The sequence below is a fragment of the Mustela nivalis genome, assembly GCF_964662115.1.
Source record: "Mustela nivalis genome assembly, chromosome: 11".
Taxonomy (NCBI): domain Eukaryota; kingdom Metazoa; phylum Chordata; class Mammalia; order Carnivora; family Mustelidae; genus Mustela; species Mustela nivalis.
The window spans coordinates 80,012,840-80,039,549 of record NC_139030.1 but is presented as its reverse complement, the minus strand read 5'-3'; the positions used below and the strand labels follow the sequence as shown (position 1 = coordinate 80,039,549).

The following is a 26,710-nucleotide window of genomic DNA, read 5'->3' as shown; positions in this document are numbered from 1 at the left end:
AATCATTCATTAAGTCAAAAATTTCCAAAGCTCCTTTCCTGAAAGCACTCAGAGAACATCACCCTTCTAGTCATCTGCTTGTTCATTCATCCATCATATGAGCACTTATTACATACGTCCATCGTACTGATGTTAAAGAGCATGAGGATTAACAACAGAGCTCCTGTCTTCAAAGAACTCACAGTCTACTGGGGGTAGAGGAGCTTGTAGATACATAAGTTTTAAAGATTTATTTATTTATTTGAGAGAGAGAGAGAGAGATAAAGTGGGGGAGGAGGGGCAGCGAGAGGGAGAGAAACAGACTCCCTGCTGAGCATGGAGCCCAACGCAGGCTAGATGCCATGAGCCTGAGATCATGACCTAAACTGAAATAAAAAGTTGGAGATTTAACTGACTGAGCCACCCTGGTGCGCCAGGAGCTTCTATTTTTGTGTCCACACTGTAATAGATGCTAAGTTATTACCTGAATTCCTCCCAACAAACTTGAGGTCTTATTATTTTCATTTCCCATATACAAAATTAAGGTCTCAGGAAGGTACAGTGACTTGTCCCACATCTCACAACAAATAAGTGATAAAACCATGTCTTGTTATCCATTTCATCTGTCTTAAACTGTCTCTTACGAAAATAGGAGATCAAACACACACACAAATAGAACTGTTATTATTTGAAAAAGAGGCAGAGTATATAAGAAGAGATTGGGATCAGTTACACTTGTCACTGTGCAGCACAGTAGTTAAAATCAACTTCTGTCCTTGGATATGACCTGTGATTTGGTCTTGATTAAAGGACATCACTATAAAACTGAAGAGTTGGTTGTTGTCCTCATTTTGCAGGCAGAGAAAATGAGCAATCCACAGTAACTCAAAGCTTTGAGCTTATCTTTAAAGCCAAGCAACTATAGGACTTATTAACTTACAATTTTCAAATCTTTTTGATTACTGAATTTTACATAATTGCTCGTGCAGGCAAAACACTAATATGTAAAAACAAATAGCTTCTATGGCTTGAAATACCAACATGTGATGTTTTTCATATGCCTAGTAGCTGATCAGAGATTATAAATGAAGAGGGATTTTTAAATCTAGGAAAAGAAGGTGGGGTTAATATATTCGCATAATATTGCATTCAAAAGCAGCTCTGAAATCAAGATGTCACTCTCATTTATCAATATGTTCATATTTTAAAGTGGAATTAAGGCATGCAAAATAAAGTCTACAGTTCCAGTACATGCCTCAGGTGTTAACTTGTCTAATAATTCTTTCATAAAGCATAGGTTCTGAGTCAACATTTTTGATGAATGAGAGAGGAGTACAAGAGAATCATTTAAAAATCACCCAATCACTAAATCAGAATTAAAGATAAGGAAAAAAATATATAGGCAAAAAACTATGAAAAAAGCTCAAGGTATACCAAAGATGCTACTGTTTCAAATAATATGATTTAAATATAATGTGAAAAATATTTAATTCCCATAATATCTCAGGCAAGAAAACAAAATAGCTAACTTGGGCAATACCGCCAAAGTGAAATTGAAAGCCTTGGGATCAAATCCAGGCCCATGAAATTGCAAAGTGTCCACTGTTTTAGTATTGCATACTTATATTATATTTTGTATTGCATATTTAGATTCTCCATTTTTTTGATATGGCACACATATTACATCTTTTTTTAGGAACTGCACACTTTTTTTCTTTGGTATTGTGCACTTTTTTTACCTATTTTTGGGTACTACATACTTTGTTTTTTGCTTGTTTTTTGGTATTGCATGCTTGTATTTTCTGTTCAAATGGCTTCACTTTGGCTTTCATAAAAGAAAGGAAAAAAATCAATTATTGAAGAATCATCTTCCTGACCTTGAATTTACACTTTTCACAGGTGAATGAATGGTGCTTATGAGTAATTATAAGGCCATATAGATTGACTGTACTATGATGTTAGGTCACCTCTGTATGCTTTCAAAATGTCAACTATTTTATAATAGATACATAGAACAAAACTTTTTAATTCAAAGAAAAAGACAGGGTTACCTAAGTGGCTCAGTCTGTTCAGGGTCCAGCTCTTGATTTTGACTCAGGTCCTGATCTTAGGGTCTTGGGATCAATCTCCACCTCAGATTTCATGCTCAGTGGGGAGTCTGCTTGTCCCTCTCCCTCTACTCCTCCCTTCAATCATGCTCATTCTCAATCTCTCTCTCAAATAAAAAAGTAAATAAATAATCTTAAAAAAATAAAAAGAAAAAGACATTTATCTGGCAAATGAAAATAATAAGACCTTAAGTTTTTTGGGAGGAATGCAGGTAATAACTTGGCATCTATTACAAAGTGGACACAATATTTTTCTGTGTAAGAATCAAATAACATGGATTCTATCACTAGTTATTTGATAAATAATAAAGCAACTTTATTAGGGAATTTTCTAACAAGTGAAGGTAATTAGAATCCTTTCATCTCTATGTTATGTCACTTTCAGAAGGTTTATTGAGAACCTATGTTGTGTCTATATTATGTAAAGCCAAATACTTCTTCCCAAAATATATTTGGAGAAGACAAAAACAAATATAATTCACTAGAATTATTTTTTTAGGGTTCTCAAAACAACTTTTATATTGAAGTCGAATCCCTACAATAACACATCATAGACAAGCAAATGACTCTTCAAGGCTATTAAAACAAGGGGCTGACCTTACATTAAATCTCTTACACCAGAATTTACACCAGATAATCCACTTTATTTAATTCCAACATTCTTTTTATTCCTTCTAATGATGAAATTGTAAAATGTGTAGTTGACATAATCAAATAATTCCTCTAAACTAATTGTCAGAGCTGATTTCAAATCTAATGGTCCAAACTTGATATGAAAAATATGTGAGTATGTATGAATCAAAGCTCTTGGCTTGTCTTTAGCCCTTTTTATAGCAAAAATATTAATATTATCCTTTTTGGTCTTCTATTAGACAGTCCTAAAATATACATAATTCAAGGGTTAATTGGCCATTTACATAGCAGACTAGCAAACTTTTTCTATATGGGGGCAGACAGTAAATATTTTAGGCTTTATGGGATGTGTGATTTCTGTCCCAGCTATGAAATTCTACAACATGAAAGCAGTCATAGACAATAGGTCCATAAATAGCCATGTCTGTGTGATACTTAAACCTTGTATACACTGACATTTGAATTTCATACAGTTTTCATGTATCACAAAATAGTCTTTTGTTTTTTTTTTCCAGCTACTTAAAAATGTAAAACAAAAATTGTTGCTTGTGGGCTATACAAAAACAGGCAGTAGGTTGTATTTGGGAAGTGGGTTGTTATTTTGCCAACTCCTGTCCTTATGTATGTTTTGTTACTATAGTATCAATCTCTTTGCCCATTACATGGGAGAAGAAAAACAGTTTCAATGTTAGTTTCACTAACACCTCTGGATGACCTCGTGACACCTGAGGTTGGGGACTCTACAGATAAATGCAGAGAACTCACTATCTCTCATAATTCCTGAAGAATTAGCTTTCCTTTCTCGAATCTCACCAGCCAGCTTTCATGCTTACTCTTCATTGTTTCCCCACTCATCCTATGAAGGCTCTCCTGGAGAAATATTTTACAGGGTAAAGAGAAAATTCAAGGAAATTTGGTGACTCTGGAAATGATTTCTCATAATGTGGGTTATAGGGTGGAGAAATTCACAGAGAGAGAGCAGCATGGAATTGATTTTGCCCCCACCACAGGACCATCTGAAAATTAGTATTGGGGTCCAGTCTATTGTTTAAGAAATCAAATTTTATTCACAAGAGCTAAATTTAATTCTGAGGCCAACAAGGCACTTGCTCAGCATTGCTTCATCCCCTAAGTCTTTGGTAAATTATTATTATTTTTTTACATGCTAACTCATGATGCTCAAAAATCAAATGGATAGAGATATGACTGCTTGTATCAATTTTATTCTGGTATTTTTTTTTAGTGTTGAAATGCTAGTGTTGAAGTGCTTATTTTAAGATATTTTTATCTCTTTATGGTTTACTTATTTTGGCAATTAAATATTTTAAAAAATTATATGGAGATATATTACTGAACAGTATTATCATTCTTTTGTTCTTTGGATAAAATATACTCAGTATCAGGAAGTCCTTAGTTTATTTCCTAGAGAAAGTAATGATTGAAGTACCGTAAACTCTCCTTGACATTTATGTTATTCTTCATGTATTAAAGAATTAGTAATTAAGATTATTAGCAGTGTCTCGGGCTTCACAGTTTCCCAGTCCATTTGCGAAATTTATTTAGTTCACTGCCTTCTATAACCATGCGAAGTAAGACATAGGTAGCAATACCCATCACGTATACAGAGTATATATAATACACATAAAATATATATGAAGTTATATGCATATATATATATATATACTATGTGTATATGAATTATGTACCAATATATATACAACGTATAGAGGAAGTGCATATGAGTTCAAAGACATCCATGACTTTTCAATGTCATGTAATAATGAAGATCCCATCCAAGTCCTTGAACTCTTTCTATTGTACCATGTTACTTCCATCTAAAGAGTGAAAAGTTACAATTAGCATTTGGAAAGACTGTGGTCTTTTTCGGTGATTTTTTAAAATATATTTTTTGAACTTCAGAATAGTTTTAACTTTACAGAAAGGTTGCAAAGAATGCACAACCTGTCTACCTTGTATACCCCACACCAAGTTTCCCCTTTTGTTTGTATCTTACATTGTTGTGGTGCGTTTGTCACAACCAGTGAGTCAATATTGAGACAGTATTTTTAAAGCCCATTCGTTATTTAGATTTTCTTAGTTTTTAATCCATCAGTCAGTTTCAGGATCCCTTCCGGATACCACATTAGTCCATTTCAGTTATCATGTCTCATTTACTTCACTAGATGGTGATAGTTTCTCAGCCTTTCCTTATTTTGGATGATCTCAGCAGTTTTGAGGATTTCTGGACCGGTGTTTTGTAGAATATTCCTCAATTTGGGTTTGTCTGGTGTTTTTCTCATGGTTAGTTTGAGATTATGGGCTTGAGGGAGGAGGAACACAGAGGCAGTGTACCTTTCTCATCATATATTATTCAGGATCCTTAGAATCGACATCACTTATCACCGTTGATCACTTGGTGTGGTGTCTGCAGTGTTTGCCTGTCTATCCACTGTTAAGTTACTCTCCTCCCCCGACTCCCTTTTCATACTGTATGTACTCTCTGGAAAGAAGTCACTATGTGTAGCCTGCACGTAAAGAATGGGATTTTATGTTTTTCCTCCTTGAGGAAGAGCTTCACTTGATTTTATCAACATCAACTTTTAGCTAAGAATATTACCTCTGCTGAATCATGTTAATATGAAAATCTTGTCCAACAGATGTAACTGTATTCATATCAGTTGAGCAATTGTCTTACAATTATCTCCCAATGCATGCTTATAATAAATCAAATTCCAGAATTCTTTTAACTCCAGGGTGAGGTGAAATGGAATTTTATAGCTAAATTTCAAAAAGCTTTGAAGAATTTGGTGATAAAACAAAACAAAACAAAAACACTGCAAAGTCATGAAATATTTTATGGATAGTGTTCTTAACACGCTTCATATAATTGCTTAATATCCTATTTGTTATGTGAAAACTAATAAATTGAAGCACATCCTACTGTTAGAGTGAAATGTGATTTTTAGACTTGGTTTAGGGAGAGAGATTCTGCCATGTAAATGGCCATAGTGGGTAATGTTGGAGATTAATTCTGGGAATTAAAAAGAGCATGCGCCCTCCAGAAAGAAATATTGAAAACCACAGGCTATATAAAAGTAAACACGGGAAGTAGGTTTGTCTTCCCCAAAATGAATCACATTCAAAATACATTTATCTCATCTTAATATAGTAATAACTTTCTTGGGTATCTCAAATGAGAAAAGAATGTTCCATAACAGTTTAATGTGAGATGATTCTATAGCACTCTTCAACAGATTTATTAAAATATTGAAATTTTTAAAATCTTGAATTGGCTATTTTCTAATAACCTGTATTTAAATTATCTTGGAATGTCTAGCTGCCATTCATGTATTGACCAATGTTTTCTCACAGAATTTGTATTGACCACCAAAAGAAAATAGTTTAATATTATAGCATTTTTGTAAAAAGGGGTTGATTTTCTTCTATTAATATTTTAAACCATTATATCAATCAAGTGGACATTTAACTACTTTAAAATAAAAATGTAAAGAATATGGAAATCATACTTTATAACTTTTTATTCTTAAACTTTTATTTTTTAGATTTTCTTAAAGAATGGATTATTCTTAAATTGATACACTTATATAGTGCAAACTTCTAATTGAAAGGAAATACACATTTACAATAATGAGTTATATACATCTGAACTGTAATGACTACTATGAAATATATTGGAGATATTGTTGTTAGAGCAATCTAGGAGAAGTATTATTTTACAGTGACATGTATTGATTCTCACTCTTAAATATTAAAGAAAATTAAGTAACAAATGATTTTAGCTTTGTGTGGAAAAGCAAATACAATGCAAATATCAAAGTGATGCTGTAAATATCTGAAAGAAGCTTAGAGGTTTTACAGTTTTGTTGGAATGTGTAAACTCCAGCGAGATTTTACTAAGAAGAAAATGATCTGGTGAGCTTTCTAAGAGTTAACAAGAGCTGTTCAATGATGGTGGCTTCTATTCATTCATAAAACTTTTATCGAGAGCTTAATGACTCTGTTCTGCATGTTGGGGCTGCTGATGGATAAAATTTGGGGCCTTCCCTCTGGGAATTCTATGTCACAAATCCATTTTAAGAGTTTATAGTTATTTAATAAATTTTGCTTGTATTTCCACCAAAATAGACTTACTGTATTTTTATTGCATGGATTATCAAGTTATAAAATACTAGAAATCCTTTGAAAAACTTCTGAGCCACTTTGGCAATGTTTTGTTGGGACAAAAGCCTATCAGTTGGAAGAATTTAACAAATATCTAAATACCATTTAAAAAGAAAACACCCATGGCCATAAAACAAAGCTTGTTTTGTGTTGTTTTGTTTTGTTTTGTTTTTCAAGGAACTTCACATCAAGTTAGACACATACAAGATATTAATCTAAGAGTGCCATCTTCTGGATTCCCCAAGTCCAAGCCACTGATTTGGGTTTATTTGATACACACTATTTATTCTCTCAAAAAGCCATAAATATATTTGCATTTCTTGAGTAGCATCTGGAAATGGTAGTAACTATGGCAATAATTATTATTATTATTTCTAGATAATGATCAGGAGATGTAGTAGAAAGAATATTCACTTTGGAATTGAACAGATCTGGGTTTGATAGAGGTCTCTATTATAAGCTGTGACCTTGATCTAGTTTCTGCTTTCACACTTGTACTGTATAGATAAATCTAAGCTTTCAAGGTGGCTAGGAGGACTTAATATAACATATACAGAGTTTTTTGTACATGTGTGACAGAAAGCAGGTATGGAAATCTTCTAGGTATTTGTCAGTATTATAATAATAATGGTTGGGCAGTGGTTCAGTGTTTTGAAAAATGACTTTATTAACCAATTTAATCCTTATACCAACTTCTAAAGTTGAGATATTACCAATTCAGTTATTCACATAAAGAAACCACAAAGTGCAATGACTGGGAGAAATCTGACACATCCAGGCTTTGAATTCTTTTCTTCTAGCTCTAGATCCTGCCCACTCCATAATGGATTAGGAATCATGAGAATTTCAGTCTTGCCTTGATCATGCCAGAAACTTACCTGCCTGGCTTTAGGCAACATGTGTAATTTCTTGAAGTTTTAGCTTCTTCATCTGTATATTGAGGGTGTTGGACTTATTTATCTTCTCAATCCTTTCTAATTCTACATATACATATACACGGAAAGTCAGTATGGAGTAGTTGTTAAAAGTATAACATTAGAGATGAATTCTTGGGATCCAATCCCAACTTTGCCCTTTGCTGGCTCTGTAAGCTTAAACGAGCTGCTAAATCTCTCTAAATCTCATTTTACTCATCATTATGGGTTAATAAATAGCTCTTATTTCAGAACGTCATTATTGTGAGGAATGAATGAATTAAACTATGCAAATGTATTAGAATGGGATCTGGTATAGAGTAAATGTAACATAAGTATTTGCTCTGATTTTTTAAATTTTTAAAAAAGATTTTATTTATTTGCCAGAAAGAGAGACAGCAAGAGAGGGACTACAAGCAGATGGAGTGGGAGAGGGAGAAGCAGGCTTCCTGCCGAGCAGGGACCCTGATGTGGGGCTGGATCCCAGGACCCTGGGATCACGACCAAAGCTGGAGGCAGACGTTTAATGACTGAGCCACCCAGGCGCCCCTTTGCTCTGATTTTTATACTAAAATTGTATCATCTTATTCAGTGACTCCGAGCTATTTTAATTCTTAAAGTCAAAGAGTAGATTTGCTTAGACAATTAAGGAGAAGCTTCCTCAGACTGGGTTTGTGGCCCAATCATATTGCTGTCTTTGTGTGACAAACTGAACTCGGTTGCTCTAGTCTAAAGAATGGTTATTAGGGGACATGACCACATATACCTGGGACCAGCATTGATCTGCCCAGAGATATATGTATGAGTGTCAATGTATTATCAGTTCTGAATCATCTTCTGGTACATAATTGACCTGAAGAATCTGTTTCTCTAACATGCTAGAACTTATTGGGCTCTGGGTTCGTATGATGGCCAAGGAGTCTAACTTGGACATTTGCTAAAGCATCAAAAAATATAGAAAAATTTCTTTGCAAAAAATTATTTAAACATTTAAATTCCAAACATTAGATGTATTTTGGTAGAAGAATTATGAAATGTCTAAGTTCCATATGTTTTCTGTAAACAAATGAAAGTTTTATTTCAAGAACAAAAACGGTCTTTAAATTTTTCAAACATACCACATTCATCTTAGCTATCACTGAAAAGCAGTTCCGATAAGTAAACTTAGACACATTGGGACCTATGAGACAATGGAGTTGGCATAAAAGCAGTAGATAGATACTAGGCAAATTGCTTTAAAAAAAAGAAAGGGTTATGTCCATATTGTGAGCTCCTAAAACATATTGAAAAAATATTTTTGCCCAAATAATTGTTTGATTATGTCACAAAGTTTACTTAAGTATTAAATTTATTTATAGTTCCCACACTTTAATTTTGCTTTGTAAGAATTACAAATACATAGAAACAGCTGACATTTCTTGAAATGACTACTAGCACAGTGCAAAAGAAAAAAAAAAGAGAGAGAGATTGCTTTCATACCGTTTTTTGCTTCTGTATTCACTCTTTCTTTTTTGCTAGGTGGCATGCATGCAGTGGTTTCATGGAGACCATACAATGCTTGAGATGATTGAGAAAAAGCGTTGCTTGTGCAAGGAAATAAAAGCTAGACAGAAAACGGAAAAGGGGCTTTGCAAACAGGATAGCATGCCTATCCTGCCCAGCTGGAAGAAGAACGCTGGGGCAAAGAAGTACAGCCCCCCACCCTATTCTAAGCAGCAAACGGTGTTCTGGGATACTGCCATATGACTGCGTACAGGATGGCGGGAGCTCCACATCATTTTACATGAAGAGGGAGGTCGACTCAGCCATGCGATAAGTAGCTGTTACGTATCTTCTCTGTTGGAATGGAATGCCAGTGCTTCTCTGGAAAACCCATGGGAAGCTGTGCCTACTCAAGGCAAATTCTCGATAAAATGTATATTAATTGTATCCTTGCAATTAAGACACTTATTTATCCCGGATTATTTTGAATCCAAAAGATATTAAGATGTAAATATTTTACTAGTTTATGGGTGACTCCTGAAATAATACACATTATACGTATATAAATTACAGAAATATCAAGAGTTTTACTATATGATATAATTTCGGTATTAACTGGTTTGTTATCTCTTTTATATGTAATCCCTTGATGCCTTTATTATTAATTTTTGCATTTAAGATGTTATTTTTTTTTTCTGTCCACATTTGGCTTCTGTATGAGAACTCACAGCTATAAATCATGTTCAATCACATAATATATGATCTGGTGCTAGTAATGTAGAAGTCAAGTATCATATTCGTTAAGAACATCTGTTGTTTTCTAAGGTTTTAAGGATTTGATGGGAAATGGATGCAAATGTGATGCATAATTTGGATGTCCACGTTACATCAACACAAATATTTTTGCTACATTGGCTTTATAAGAATTTCTCTTCAATATTGTCTTGTTTATACCAAGCAATGGTTAGTCAGGCTCCAGAGAGAGTTGTTAGGATATATTTGGATATCTCAGAAGAAAAAAATTCCTTCAGAAATGACTTTCAGGACACCTGTCTTTGCATCATGGATCTAATTGGAGGAGACCAGGGTTCACTGTGACAATGGAAGTAACAAGGAATCGAAAGCTTAAATAGCACGACTGCTTTCAAGAAAGTGGGACCAGTGGCTTTATTGCCACTGCCATCACTATTTTTAAGTAACTTTTCACATGTATGTTTGTTTCCCCTAGAAAATGAGAAATAAACATTCTGACAGATACGTTTACATATTTTAGTACACTAAGCAAAATTTAGGTCCATTAATGAATTAACATTTCTTAAGTTTTTCAAACTAGTTATCACCACATTTTTGGGTCGTAATCTTCTGTGCATGACCATCACATCCATTCTTACTGATTCTGACACCATGACCAAAGAATTATGACCACTTGTTTATTTTATTTTTGTTTCAAGGAAGAAACAGGAAATGCAGGGGATAGGGGATGGATGGGTGGCTTCAATTTTACGTGGTGGTAAAGTTTAAGTTAAACAAATTCCTATATATCTTTTAAGAATACCTTGCTAGTTGCATATAAATATTGCCACAGATGGATAAAAAGGAAACTATCTCATATATTTTGTATATTTAAATTACTATTTATGCTTCCTAAAATTGACAGTATGTGATTCTTCTTTAATAATCAATTTAGTATTATATTTCTGAGAGAAAAGGTATGTGTTCGAAGTTATTGTCATAGTGGTTTTTCTTGTAAGGGTTTTGACAGCAATAGTATAGTGCTGCTCAATAAAACCAAATATAAAGGAGTGAGGGGATTTTTGTAATCTATATTGCTAAAAACCTAGGGATACTTTATCAGTAATAGTTCCTTTCCAGCCTTTGAAATGTTATAAAATAATTTTTTAATCTTTTATAATCAATGTATATTTTGATGTCCAATCAGAATTCTGAAAGATTAAGGAAAAAGGGTAAGTGGGAGCATGTGTATCTGTTGTTTTTGCGTGAATGAGGACTCAGCAGGAGAACTGTATACATAAAACACTTACTGAGATTTTAGGCTTTGCTTGTATAACTAAGGTGGTTTAAAAAAAAAAGAAGAAGCAGAAGAAGAAGCAGGATGACAAATACAGGAAATCATGTAGAGATCTTAAGTCGCTAAATAAATCCTACTGTCATGTTTCACCAGTTAGAGATTATGTTTCAAACCCAACAATCAATGGAGTACCAATCTAAGAGTTTTGAAAATGTTTTAAGATAAAAACGGAATGGAAATAAAATGTGCTTAGGACCCAGGATGTTAGCCTGATTTAACTTCTTATGACCACATACACTCGACCCAGTAGATTGGGTGTAAGACATCAATTCTAGCCTCTTTATGATGATCTGGGCATGTATATGTATGTTCAGGCTCAGTATGTTAATGATTGGATAATTCCTTTGAAATTTATATGTAGGTAACATATCCAAGTGTGTTTTTCAGACGCCAATCTTTTCCCGTATCTCTCTGAATGAGGCAGAAGATATTTTTTAATGCTGGCCACTTGTCAAGAAGGAAACAGAGGTACGGAAATGATTTGTGTTGGATTCAGTCATTCCCATTTGTTCTGCCAAACCCATGTTGCTGCCAGGTTTCATGCACTCTTTTTTTTCAAGCAAGTTATTTTCTGAGAAGGCAGCTTGTTTGAAACTCTGACCTTAGGCAACCGTTTCTGTTTAATTTCTTCAAATTTTCCTTCCAATGGGAAGTCGCTGAAAGATCTGGGAAAGCATCCTCAGTGATGTTGGACTCAAGAACGTTTATTGGGTGCCTAACCCACTGTCCGTTTCGGCTTCGCCAACGTGGCGAGAACCATCCTATAATTCATTTTCTTTTTGTGCCGTGTTTCTTTATATGGAGAGGAGGTCATTAGGATAGGAAGAAAAATCAGCTTATTCTCTGGTGGCAGTCAATCAGGACACGTCAGATGATAAAGCATTCTGTTGACAGCCAGAGCACTCTGGAAAGATAAAGCTCATAGTTTTTAGAGCAGTACCAAAGAACAAATGGTATTGTGGTGTGGTTATCAGGTGGGAAGAGCCCATACGTATGAGAAATGGTCTTTTCCCCACAGCTTTTATAGAAACAGAATTTTATCGGCTGTCAACAAGACACTTTTCTATGGGGAAAACTTCTTAGCACATAAGAGACAAATTTCTTTGGAATTAATGGGTGGGAGATCCTGCATTTCTGTTCAGTGCCGGAAGCCAGCATCTTCTGAGCTGTTATGGTAGGTCTTCATTTGAACACTGATGTCCCTTTCCCCGTATTCATCCCGTGGGAGCAAGTTTGGAGTGAGTGATCGATTTGTGTAAGTGAAGGTTAGTGACACCCACACAAAATATTTGGGAAAGTGAAGCAAAACAAAACCTTAAGAGGTCCACACTTGTTGTTTTAAAGAATATACACATTCCACTATCCAGAAATTGTCTGGATACCATGTGATACAACTTCCCTAAGTGATACTGGGACTTCAGAAATGGGGGTTCCAATTCGTTTTCTCGAATGCTTCTAGAGACTAGAGAAACATTTTTCTTACTACACTCTAGCTTAGGCCTTGTTCTTACATATAATTTGATTTGACTCTTTGAGCAAGTTTAAGAATCAAGTCAATAAAACTAGAAAACCCTTTCAGATTAGTGTTTTAACTAACTAAATGAGACATCAAAACAATGCACATTAACAATGCAATTTTAATCACTTATATGTTAAGGTGAGTCACTTCCCCAAAATAGAAAAGGGCTTGTAAGCTAATTATGCTACCTATGAAATTAAAAAAAAAAAATTTCTGTGATTTAAGCAGTAGGTAATCTGAGATGAGAGAGAGTTTACCCTTGCAAAGGAATAGAAGTACAATAGAATAACAAATCCCACTTCATTGTGCCCCAAATTTAAATAGAACTGAAGAAAAAGTGGTACCTATAATATTTGAGATGAACTCACTACATCTTCCTTCAATGGGAAAATAGCTAATTATAGAATGTGGACAATTTATTATTAACAGTTCATTGTTGAGAAACTTATCTAATAGTTGTTTTTAAAAATTCTGTGAAGCATTGGAATTAAATATTCTAAAAGATATGGTCCCTGCCTTCAAGGAGCTTAATTATGCAATCATTAAAATTTCAAAACAAAGCCAATTATTTCTAAGAAGTTATACAATATCACGTGTTTGACATCTCTTATGTGTTTTTATATATGGTATTCTCTCTTTTTTTCCAGATGAAGTGTACAGTCAAAATAAAATACTAAAACATATTAAAGTTAATGTCTAAGTATAAAATATGTTCATGTATAAGACTCTCTATGTACACGTAGGATATGTACTGCTGTCTATGTAACTCAGTAAAAGGATAACACTTTTGCCATGTTGGACTTGAACATTGTGGCTTGTTGTTTGGATTGATTTAAAACCCTTTGATATTTGGGTTAATTACATTGTAGCAAAATGTGTGTAACCTGAAAAAAATAATGTCTGATTACAATTCCCTTTAAATACTATAGTTTTGAATTTAAGGGGAAACACCTTTACAGAAAGTGTTGGATTTGTCTCAATCAAATATAGATGAAGATCTTTTTGAGGTGTTCAGTTGTTCCCAAATATGACTGGGTTGCCCACCCTAAATGCATCTACATTTACACGTGTGTACATCCACATACAGTATACATACTGTATATAGTATATATGAAAATGTTTAGTATGCACTTTTGTTTGGAACTCCTTGAGTTAACATTTATAGTGTAGCAATTGGTGTAAAGTGCACTGTGATTATAAAAAAAACAAAGCACAGTAAAGTCACAGGTCTTGTTATCTTGCACTAAAAATGTGTTTACGTATTTAGCAATTGTATGTTTACTTTCTTGCTCTTTTCAAGAAATTAAAACAAATAGCTATTGAAGAAATGATATAAAATCATATGTTTTTTAGTGGATAATGGCACTACATTTTTAAAAGACAGGGTTTTTAAAAGAAACCATTTAACATCCATTCCAACATAACATGTTTACCGTATCTAAGAATCTGAATGTCATATTACATTTTTCACAACTCATTAAAAATGTCAGGTATGTGCCTGGAAAATTGTGCAAATAGCATTAGCTAACAGATTTCTCTATTCACGTGTTGTTAGCCATTTCTATATACCTAATAATATAAACACTGATGTTTTAATTTCTCTTAATTTTTGTACTTGATTTTTTTAGGTAACATGTAATTATAAATGTACTTTGATACTACTGAAGTAACCAGATGTTGTTTGAAAACAATTTGTTTTCTTTAGTGAATTGGCAATATTTTACAATCTGCTTATTTATTTGTGCTTATTTATTTGTGCTCCCGTGTAATTATAATAAAAGCAATAGTTTAAATTAGCCAACTTTTGCATCGCTGTATTTATTCATTGAGAAACAAGATAAGTAAGAACTTTTCAAAGAAAAGTACACTTATGTTTCCACTTCAGAAGCCATTTCTGACATGACGTGTTTTGTAACAGATCATCACGGGTGAACAGTGAGGACCTGGATGCTTCAGTTTCATTACGTGACCCTCAGGTGTCTTCAGTCATAACTTGGTTTCTGCCTCAAACAGCTGAGCCACTAAATAAGAGGGAATGTGACACTTTTCTTTCTTCAATAGACACCTAATTCCAATTAAATGACTCAGCAGGAATCTCAAGCCTTCTGGAGGCATTAAAGGAAAGCAAAAAAAAATCCAGCCATCTTAGATCTGTGTATGCAGACGACATGCTTATTGGGTGGGTATTTGCCATGCTTATTTATTCAGTCACACCTCTGGAATTGATCTGGTTTAAATAGGGAGCAAGTCGGTGTGGTTAACATTACTGGGGTACTCATAACTAAAACATTGTTGGGCATTTAAAATATATAAAACGAATTTCTGGATCTCAGCAAGCTCACACACACACACACACACACATGCATGTGTAATAGTATAGTCTCTGGTCATAGTTTCTAATGGCTACTTCATCTACCGTGTCCAATTTCAGTGTAATTTATTATAATTTTATAATTCCTCAAGTTCTTTTTGTGGGCATTTCTTGAAAGAAATTCAATTTATTCCCCCAGTTTAGCCCCTTCCTCCAGCCACTCTGTATTCCGTGGGCACTCTACTTCTGGACTGAACAAGAAATAATTAATCATATTTCACATCGTCAGTGTTTCATACTTTCATCCATTTCAGCTCACGATAAGAAGGACCCCCCCCCAATCAATAACATCTCTTCTATTCTCCTAATGCCCAGTAAGACTCGCTTTTTTCCAGCTTTGTGACCTCAGAGTCTAATTATGTTAACCCTAAGATGCAAATGACTGATAAAACAATGTCCATCTTCCTATGGCCATTTGCGATTGAGAGGATTCTTATTAACATGTACAAGAATGTGACAAACTAGGAGACTGAGAGAAGAGAAGTTTGTGGAAAAATTTGTATAATATCACCACCTAAAATCATGTCTTTAGAGTTGTGCTTCCCAAACTTTGCTGCAGAGAAGAGCCCTGCTGACAATTTCTAAAAACTCCTGTCCACAAAGCTTCCTGGGGTTAGTCACAAGCCTTGTGAGATTTTGCAAGTGCTCAAGTGACTCCAAGTGGCCAAAATTGAGAATCAGAACAGTACTTCTCAAACTTTAATGGACATGTCTATCACCTGCAAATCTTGCTAACAACATACAAATTCTGATTCATCAGAGTCTGAGATTTGGAATCTCTAGAATATCCCAGGAAATGCTGATGCTGCCTGTCCGTAGACCATCTACTGAGCAAAAAATATCTCCTAGGTGACTCCCTTTTCTGTCTATTTTCAGGGAGCCTTTGGTACCATTCTCTTGAGCACCAATACTCAGATTATACTTCACAGACGGACAACAGAGAATTATCTTGAAACTGGTTAGAAATGAAAAACCTTAAACTCCATCCTAGATGAATCTTTGGAGATGAGACACATGAATCTTTTGGGCTGGGGCTCATAGATCTGGTTCAGCAAGCCATGCGGGTGATTCTTACACTCAGAAAAGTTGGAGAAGCGATGTCCCGGATCGTTGCCTGGTGTGGTTTTCAACCATGGCAGCACATTATTTTCCCCTCAGGATATTTTATTTAATACTGATGCCTGAGCCCCACTCCTAGAGATTTTGATTTTAACAGCCTGGGTTTCAGGACTGGACAGCTTTTCCTTTTCTTCCTTCACAACCTCCTCCTCCTCTTCCTTTTTATCCTTTCTGCTTTCTTCCTCACCACCTCTCAGATGATTAGAATCTGAAGTTGGTAGCAAGAAAGCTATATTAGAGACACACATTGGAAATTGTGTCATGTTCACCAGAAACAATATTTTATCCTCAGGACCAAATGCAGAAATGATTGTTTCATATCTTTACCTATTTATGGATGGATACCTTATGACAAACTGGGCTACTGTGGGAAAAAGTTTCAGCTTTGGTTAAATCAATTCTTTGTGATGAGGGTGTCCATCTATCATCTGAAGTGGTCAGTAATCTATGAGGACAGGGTTGTATTATTTTTATTATTTATTCATTTATTAACTTTTTTTTTTGAGAGAGAGAGAGTACATGGGGAATGGAGAAAGGGACGGAGAAGGGGACAGAGAGAGAGAGAGAGAGAGAGGATCATGACCTGAGCCAAAATCAAGAGTTGGACCCTTAGTGACTGAGACACACAGCTGCCTCAAGATTATGCTAGAGAAGCTCAGGGCTATTACTGTGTGTCTTTATAACTACAGTGCTGACTCTGTACAGTGTTGCTTTGCCCTGGTAGCCCATAATTAAATGAAAAATTATTCTAGACATTGCTTAGAAATCAGTATCTGGGTGCTACTCAGAATCTTCATTGTTGCTAATAGTCCGAGGCATCTATCAGATATCCCTCAGGTTGGAACTGATGTCTGCCACTCAAACACCCATTCCCATCCCCAGAACATACAAACACACTATACTGTGTTTGAATCTTCATTAAAATGTCATTTGTTTATAGTATTTATTTATTTTTTTTGAGTTTGTTTTTTAATACTATATGGTAAGTTTCAGAAAGGGGAGCTAGGTTTGCTTGTTGCAAATCTTTTATTGCCCAAGGTGCTTGGTCCATTGCTCTGCACATGAAAATATTAAATAGTATTGGCTGAGTTTATTTAGATAGTTATTCAGCATTCATTGAGGTCCTCTTGTATACCTACTACTCTGTAGACAGTAGCAGGGCAAAGACTATGCCCTCTATCTATCCCTTTTCCTTCCTCTCTTCCAGCACCATAAAGTAAGAATTAATGAGATCTTGTGACATTTTGTAATTCATAGCCCAAGATTACTGTAAATATGTATATTATTTATATAGTTATAGTTTGTATCTATCCATCTACATGTTTATTTACACTCCCTTTTGTTGCAAAAGAAATTAAAACTTTTTATTAATACATAAAATATAGCAAGACAGCATGTGTTAGCAATGTGTGAGAACTATAAGAAGAAAAAAAAGATTAGGACATGAAATTAAAGTAGTCATGAATGATTTTAGGTCACAAAATGCATACAGTGATGCCCTATGTCATTACTAACTTTAACTTTATGATTTATCATAATAGGAGTATCACCAATAACTATACTAATAATGACTGATCTATGTTTTACTCCATGCTAGATACTGAACTGTTTTACTTAATTCTTAACTCTATGTTTACCTTCATTCTCTACTAAAGTAATTGAAATTTATGAAAGTTGTGTAAACTTATACAGATAGTAGTTACAGGTCTTGGAAACTCAAGCCAGGTTTCTGTGATTCCAAAACAAATGTAACACAGTCTCCTATTTAAATTACTCTTTTGATATTTAAATTACATTTTGATATTTACCATATACAGAGGTTCGAAGACATTCTGACACTGAGCAAACACTATGCTGGATCATGTACCATGAAAGGAATTAATCCATTTAATTTAGATTCACATTTTTAACACCAAAGAGGCAGTATGTTCCCTACAACAGAACAAACGACATAGTTACAGCCCAGTGGAGGAGATTTTAGGTTTTCAGAAATCTTTGTCTTTATTGATCATTTCTTATCAATCTTTTAACTCGTTGCAACAAAGGCCAAATGAATTCACTAAGGTCAAACAGTGAATTGGCTTTTAAATTGATTTTTTTTTTTTCTGGTACATTTTCCTTAGGATAACCATTATTGCCACGCTATATTGAATTAAGTTTCTTGATAGGTTGCAAAGTACCTTCTCAGCTACGTTTAAAAAAAAAAAAAAAAAAAAAGACATATTGGCTTACCAAGGTACTTTGTTTTAGGTAGTACAGCTATCCAAATTTTGTTATTCTTTCTTTAAGGTAGACACTGGCTGATACCATATTTATAATGGAGAGAGAGAAGAGATGGTGGAGACTGAGAGCACAGGAGTGAGAGAGAGGAGAATGTGAGAGAAGTAGGGAGAGAGAGATGATAGAAAAGTACCTGTTCTTAAGTTAAAATGTACCCTCCCACAGCACACTGACATCTCGAGACTTGATTCCCCAGCAATATTTCAGCAAAGGGTCCTTGAAAGGTGTTACTCATGACACTGGGATAGGGAGAAAAAGCATTTTATTATTTTATTTTATTTTATAAAATATTGTATTTTATTTTTAATAGTTAAGAACTTTTTATGTATTTAAAACATGAATTTAGCATATTAAAATACTTGATTTGATTCACTGAATAAATATTTCCTGAGTGCTTACATGTCAGCCATTATTACACGTGATGGGGATTTGGTTGTGAACAAATGAAACAATGACAATCCTACTCCTTTTAGAGTTGACACAACTGATATGATTAGTCATGTTGAGGTTGAAGTTGGTAACATGGAGTTAAGCCACCTCACTCAGACCTTGAAGATTATAAGGTGTGGTACTCTCGTGATACTCAGATGTTGCAAAATTCAGAAGTCTTTGAATGGATGAAGAGAGCTTGTTGAGACTGAAAGTTGTACATTGTTCTGCTAGAAGAAGGTTTTATGCCCGCACTCCTCATTCCCTTGGGATTTGATACCTGTCTGTCAGAGATCACACATATGGACATACTGATTCCTTAGTAAATATACACTTCTCGTGTTACGCTGGAAAGATTCTGAGGAATACCATACAAACCACTGAAACCACCTCAGAGTTGATGAGACCTCTCTGATAATATTAAAATAGTCTATTTATCTGAGGATCCTCTAGATTTTATCTGAAACTAAATGTTTGTCCTATTCTAGAAAATTCTTGACTTCTCATAGCTTATAATACCAATTACATTGTCCAAGTTCCAACATCTGTCCAAGTTCTGGAAACTTGGTTCCAGAAACACATTGACCCAGTGTCATACTATGAGCCCCAGCCTTCTCCTAGACTCCAGTGTTATATACCAAAGATCTCAAATTCAAATGTTTATATGCATTGAGTGAGAGAGACAAGTACCTACCTTCAAATATTGAAACAGGCAATAAATAAGGTAGAGCTTGAACAAATGGAGGTTGAAGGGGATGATAGGCCACAATGTCAACTTGGACAAAGGTAAGGAGTTTGCTGGTAAAGACACAAGAACAGGGATATTATAAAGCTCAAAAATAAGCTTAAGACTATTTAGTTTGGGGAAAAGTGCAATTCCTCTCAAAGGCTCCTGGGTGGAAACTTTGAAAAAAGTTGACCTCATTTTTACTTAAATGTGTGGCCTTCTTTCAAATTAATATCAGGATTCTGCAGAAGAGCCCAGTGGGGAGCTTGATCAGAGCAATTTAGAAAGGCAAGTAAGACAGCAACTCAAGGCATAAAAATGAATAAGGTCAGTACAGAGAAGCAAGTAAAGCAAAAATTATTGGCCTCAATATTTCCTGATGACTCCTCAGATCTTTCTCTTTCTGGTTTATAAATGTATTATTCACTAAGTCTGAGGTGGTGATTGGAGATGGAAGCGAATGAGTAGTCAGCTATGCAAAGACCTAGAGGAGGGTTTCAGATGTTTGAGGGATTGTAAAGGCTCTGAGATGGAATGGGCTTTCATGTGTTGAGGAATGCCACTGGCCACAGATACACTAAAGATGAAGTCAAGGAGAAGAGAGTCAGGGGCCACGGTATGGAGGTACAGTGACATTTATATGCCAGACCGTATGAAACATATTACCTGCACTATCTAAAAACCAAAGGCATGGGTAGAATTTAAGAATATATAGATCTAGTACAAAGGATGCCCCTACCACTTCCCTAAACTGATCAACCTACCTCTCAATGAATGTGTGCAGAAAATCAAGAATCCTCGAACATTTAATGAAAACTAATAACATAAATAAAAGGCAATCCAATAGAATCTTTTAGGATCTTGATCAATTATAGTTAGATTGATCATCAGATGTGGTTTAATGTGAAACTACTGAAGCTTAAATTTTATGCTACACATGTGTAAAAGTTACTCTAGGATGTTCACATACCCTAGTATGTTCACATGGTCATATGATTTTGTAAAATTTGTAAAATGTGGATCATTTTGACTAGTCAGTTCAGAGTAATGCCTTTTCTATTTTAATATCGCTTCCATCCTGCTTTGCCTTAATTTGGAGTCAGTGGAGTGGCTCTGGATCCAGCTAAGAAGATGTTAGGTTAGATGGACATTTACTTTAGGCTTGGTACATTTTCATATGAATTATGGGATTCATAATTTTATATTTTTCCTTAAAGATCACACTTCCCCAATTTGTATGAGCACCAGTCCTCACAGAATTTCATAGATAATAAGATAAGAGCCACTTTATCAACCATTTCAGAAAATTATGATTCAGATTTCCAGAAAACCCTGAGGTTCATAGCCTGTTCCGAGCATTTTATATTTATTGCAAAGTGGCCCATATATCCTGGGTATATTTATACCCATTAGAACATGGTTGTTTTAATATTCATGAGAATCAAATTGGTAAACCTAAACTTTTTGGAAACTTAAGCACTTATTTACACAAGGAAATGACTAGAGAGGAAAAAATAAAACAAGACAAAATCAGAGAGGGAGACAAACCATAAAAGACTCTTCATCATAGGAAATAAACAGGGTTACTGGAGGAGAGGCAGGTAAGGGATGGGATAGCTGGGTGATGGACATTAAGGAGGGTACATGACATAATGAGCCCTGAGTATAAGACTGATGTGATCAATCACTCACCGCTACCTCTGAAACCAATTATATACTCTATGTTAATTAATTGAATTTAAATTTAAAAAAAACTTTAAAAAAAGAAATGACTAGATAATAGACAGTTAAATATAACTGAAAATATTTATAGCCTATGAGCTCCAAATCTACCCCTTATTGCCTGTTTTATGGAAATGGATTTAGGCCCTGTTATTGTTTTTCTCAGCAACTTGCATCATGTTAAGATTTGTCAACAGGGGGCGGTAGAGAGATACTATAGGGAAAAAAAAAAAGATTTCTCTTCAGGTTCTTTTTCCTCATCTACTTCCTGCCTTATTGTGTTGCTGTCATCAAGATGCGTGTAAGGCCATCCAAATGTTGCTTTCCTCCATCCAGTTTGAATGGTGTTCCAGAGGGATGTTTCTGGCTTAACCAGAGACAATGGACCAGCTCTTGCCCAAAGCAACTCAGCAAAATTCTTTGACATCCAGTGAGCCACAACCATACTGTCTCTAACAAGGTCTGGATATCTTGAAGAAGGGACTCCCATCTTCCATATTTGTTCCTTCCTTGGGTAATCCCCCCAGCTCCAGGGTAATTTTCAGAATTCTATTTACTGCTACATAGAGTTTTCTCTTACAGTTACTAATTCTTTACAACAAACTTTCCCTGTTCAATTGATTGTGTGGTTTCCATCTCCTGATTGGATTTTGACTGATACAACACTTCAGAACAGCTTTTTATTCTACTTTACTATTATTACTAGGTTTTTCATTTTTGCAGACTCTTTTCTGAACTATCACCTAGTTCAATAAAATGAATATATGCTTCATAAACCATGTAACAACCTTTCAATACCAACAGCAAGAGAGCAAAACTGGTGATTGACTTTTTGAGTCAAGACCATCTTTGTCAATTTTGGTCCTATCTACTTGTTATAGGTAGCTTAATAAACGCTGTGCATATTTTATTTGGATGCACTTAATCTCTTGCTATTTAAAGAAAATACTCAATTGAAATTTAGCTTGTCCTTTGATTTCATTCCTCCCAGTTTTATTACTTTTTGTTAATATTATCTGAAATGAAACTTAACATATTTGGTATTTGAAAAAAAAAACTCAGACACAGATAGAAGGATTGTTCTTGAGATAGAGAAATGTCTTTCAAATGTTGAATCCACAGCAAGCATTCTGACTTGCTCTAAGACATATAATGGGTTTAGGAATTAAAGGCCTTCCTATGGGACAGTGAAATGATGAGTGAAATGATAAAGGGATTACATATGTAATCTATCGTTCTACAGGAAAATAAAGTAGGCATCTTTTATTATACTTTCTATGCATATTGGAAGATAAAAATGAATAAATAAAAAATTCTGGTAGGGCTTGTATTCTTTATGATGACACTAAGAATCACAAGATTATTGTTCATTCTTGTGAAATGAATAAAGATAAATATTTTACTATTCTTATTCTTAAATACAGAACATGAAAATCTCCTGTTGTGATACTGCATAGATTTGAAGACACATCATGATTTTCTAAAATATCAATATAATGACACTAATGGGATGCATGGAACTTACCCTCACTTTTTTTTTCTTTTTTAAGATTTTATTTATTTATTTGGCAGAGAGAGAGAGAGCACAAGCAGGGGATCAGTAGGCAGGGGCAGAAGCAGGCTCCCCACAGAGCAGAGAGCCCAATACGGACTCTGGGATCATGACCTGAGCTGAAGGCAGGTGCTTAATGGACTGAGCTACCCAAGCACCCCTTACCCTCATTTTCATGAGTCCCGTCTGTGTGAGAGACACTTGACAGCATCTTGATCTCTCTCTCATTTGCCTCTCCCCTTCCCTGGGGAAGGAGGAAGAACATATCATTTTTAGTTTGGGGCAAAAACCTGCTCTACTTCTTTCCATGTCAAGATATGCATTCTGATCTGCCACCATTCAGAACCTCAAGAACCTGGCAGGAATTTGGCTCTCCTATCTTGTCATCTCGTACCTCATGACTATAAAACCAGCCATATGGTTAAAGGTAAATTATGGTTTAATACATATTTGAATCAGTAAATATTTTCTTCTCTGCTTCAGAAACATTATCCCCTCTAGAGAAAAAATGGTTGTGAGCATACTTGCGCACATTCACAACCAAGCAGCAGGAAAAGAAATATATATATGGACCCACAGGTTCTCTTGGGCAAAAACCTGGAAAAGGTTGTCATTTGGGCCCATGTGTCCACATGACCTAAATGGAGTGGAGCAGAGCAGCCATCTACACACAAGGCAGGTCTCCTTCCATTTGTTCTACTCTCTTCTTCTCCCGTCATCTCCCCCAGCTCTTAGCTGTTAATAGCTTGACACCTATTTGAACTCTCTGCTTGAGATACCTTGGTGGTTTTCCTTCATGACAATGTGCATTCTTACAATGAATAAACAATGTGACCCCCAAGTCATCTCAGAGGACTTGTTTTTATGAAGGTAACAATTGACCATCCTCAAAATCCATATCCATCCATCAGCAACTGAATGCCAGTAATGTCCACATATCAGTTCTTTCCAAATGTTCACAGGTTCAGCCCCTCTAGATACAAATGCTGAAACCTCAAGAATTTGGGGTACAAGATGTTTGTTAGGGATCCACAAAAAAAAGCACATTATTCAACAAACTGTGTGGGCAAAATTGCTCCTTTATTTGAACAAAAAAATTCATTGCAGTCAGTACTTCACACCATTCACTGAAATAAATTTTAGTTGGAGTTAAGAGTTAAACATAAAACAACCTGTAAAACTATAATAGCATTTTACAAATAATTTAACTTATAACAAAATATAATATACTTTATAATGTCTTGCTGACTGGGGAAAAAGTTATTAAGCCCACCAAATTCTAGATTCCATATCTGTCAAGAAGACAGAGATTTTACTATATGAAAATGAAAGCTCTGTGCCATAAAAGACACAAGAAATAAAATTTAAAGGCAAAAGATAGACTAGGAGAAAATATTGGCAACTTATCCAGCATATTCAGCATAAGGATATCTAACATATAAGAGTTCCTAAAAGTCTAGATGGCAAAACAAAATAATCGACATAAGGACAAAAGATATGGATAGGGGATTCCAAATAGAAGGCAAGAGCTCCCACACATTAAAAAATCATAGGAGGGGCACCTGGTGCCTCAGAGGGTTACAGCCTCTGCCTTCGGCTCCGGTCATGATGCCACGGTGCTGGGATTGAGCCCCACATAGTGATCTCTGCTCTGTGGGAAGCCTGCTTCCTCCTCTTTCTCTGCCTGCCTCTCTGCCTACTTGTGATCACTGTCTGTCAAATAAATAAAAAAAATCTTAAAAAAAAAAAAGGAAAAACCAATAATCAGAAACTACAAATTAAATTACATTGGTCCATATTTCTTAATTATCAGATCTTACTGATATTAAATGCTTGATAGGTTAATATTGATCAACCAATATTGGCTATAGTGTAAATCAATATGTATCATCATGACTAATTCTGACAGTTCTAAAAAGAGTTAGAGCTTTTAAAAGGTAACAATATCTGAGTGACTCCATGTACATTGACTCTATATAAAATATACCTTGGGTATGATATAAATGTAAGATTATCTATTGTCACTATGAGCAATTGGAAGTCATACCTATTCTGTTATTAAGAAAACAATTGAATTTAAAAAAATCATTCATAGATACTATTTGTATGAATCAGAAATGCCATAGTATGCTGGAATATCCCTCCAAAATCTCATTGGTTTAAAACAACAGGTTATTTCTTGCTCATACGTGGCCCTCTCAGGTGCACTGGGGACTCTGTCCTGGATCTTCTCATCCAGGACACAGCGAATGGAGTGGTCACCAATCTGGGGCATTACACCAGATGCTCCAGCAGAGGAGAGGGTGTGTGGGCTTGCAGAGGGCTCTTAAACCCCCCACCTGAAAATAGTACATTTATATTTTATTCACTTACATATTATTCACAGGGCCACACCTCAACCCACGGGTGCTACAAATTATACTTATGCCTTGGAGGAGTGCTAGAAACTAAGAAACTTCTGTACCATGGAATAAAATCTGTTACAATTATATTGAGGCAGATAAGCATGTTCATATTTTAGTTGAAAAGTCATCCAGTTCCACAGGATCTTTAAATTCCATTGCCATTTTGAAAACATATATATTTGCATATGTACATATGTATTCATGTAAATGAATAGACAGTTTTGAAATCTTAAACCATTAACAAGAGGAAGTGGTACATCCTTGGTCAAGAACAGAGAGGAGGTACTTTTATTTTTACTTTATCTACTGCAACATACTTTTCAAAATGCAGTCATAGGAGTGCTCCAATACATTATTTGATTTAAACACAAATGAAAAGAAGGCAACACAGATTCTTGAAACTTTTCCACTTCTCCAGGAGGGGAAAAAAAAAAATTTGTCAAGAAGTACCTGGGACAATAAGCCATTACTATTTACATATTGTATGACCCAAATAATATTTGTGTGGGATTGTTATATGTATCTTGAAGGTCTCAAGAAATATCTGTGTGGATTTATTATCTACATCTTGTATGTTCCAAGCAGTATTTTTGTGGATTGGTAAAGATACCACAGTTCTGTCAGCTGTTCGAAGTTGAAGGAGGCATTAACTTTTGGTTTTATCCGACCAAAATGTATTTTATTAGAGAACTTCAGTCCTTAGTCTCTTACCTATGGCTCAGCGCTTCTTTTTTCTTTTATTTATTTATTTTTTTTTAATTTTTTTTTTAATTTGACAGGCAGATCACAAGCAGGAAGAAAGGCAGGCAGAGAGAGAGAGACTGAGGAGGGAGCAGGCTCCCTGCTGAGCAGAGAGCCCAATGTGGGGCTCAATTCCAGGACCCTGAGACCATGACCTGAGCTGAAGGCAAAGGTTTTAAGCCACTGAGCCACCCAGGTGCCCCTGGCTCAGTGCTTCTTAAAACAAAAGTGTTATTTAGGGGGAAAAGTTCTGGCCCATTTTCCTCAATGGCCATCACTTTCTACACACACACATATATACACACACAAACACGCATACACAAAGCTATTAACTGCAGTCTCTCTCAATTGTAAGGCAGGCATTAGTAGCTTCCTGCAGTTAGACACAGGTAACAGCCTCTGCTCACCTTACCACTATGTGATCTGTGAGAGATAAAACAAGTGTAGAATTGCACCAC

At 35.2% G+C, this 26,710-nt stretch overlaps 1 protein-coding gene across 4 annotated transcripts in view; it reads left to right on the top strand.

Annotated features, from left to right (window-relative positions):
• Nucleotides 1-14,702, top strand: part of NYAP2 (neuronal tyrosine-phosphorylated phosphoinositide-3-kinase adaptor 2) — a 257,780-nt gene extending 243,078 nt beyond the window's left edge. For 3 of the 4 annotated variants that reach the window (XM_082689981.1, XM_082689982.1, XM_082689986.1), the window contains one exon: nucleotides 9,335-11,332. In XM_082689981.1, the coding sequence (XP_082546107.1) occupies nucleotides 9,335-9,562 (228 nt within the window). In that variant the 3' untranslated portion in view covers nucleotides 9,563-11,332. Of the gene's footprint in view, nucleotides 1-9,334 lie in introns of all 4 variants that reach the window. The other variant, XM_082689984.1, reaches the window with a different exon arrangement.
• Nucleotides 14,703-26,710: the final 12,008 nt, after the last annotated feature.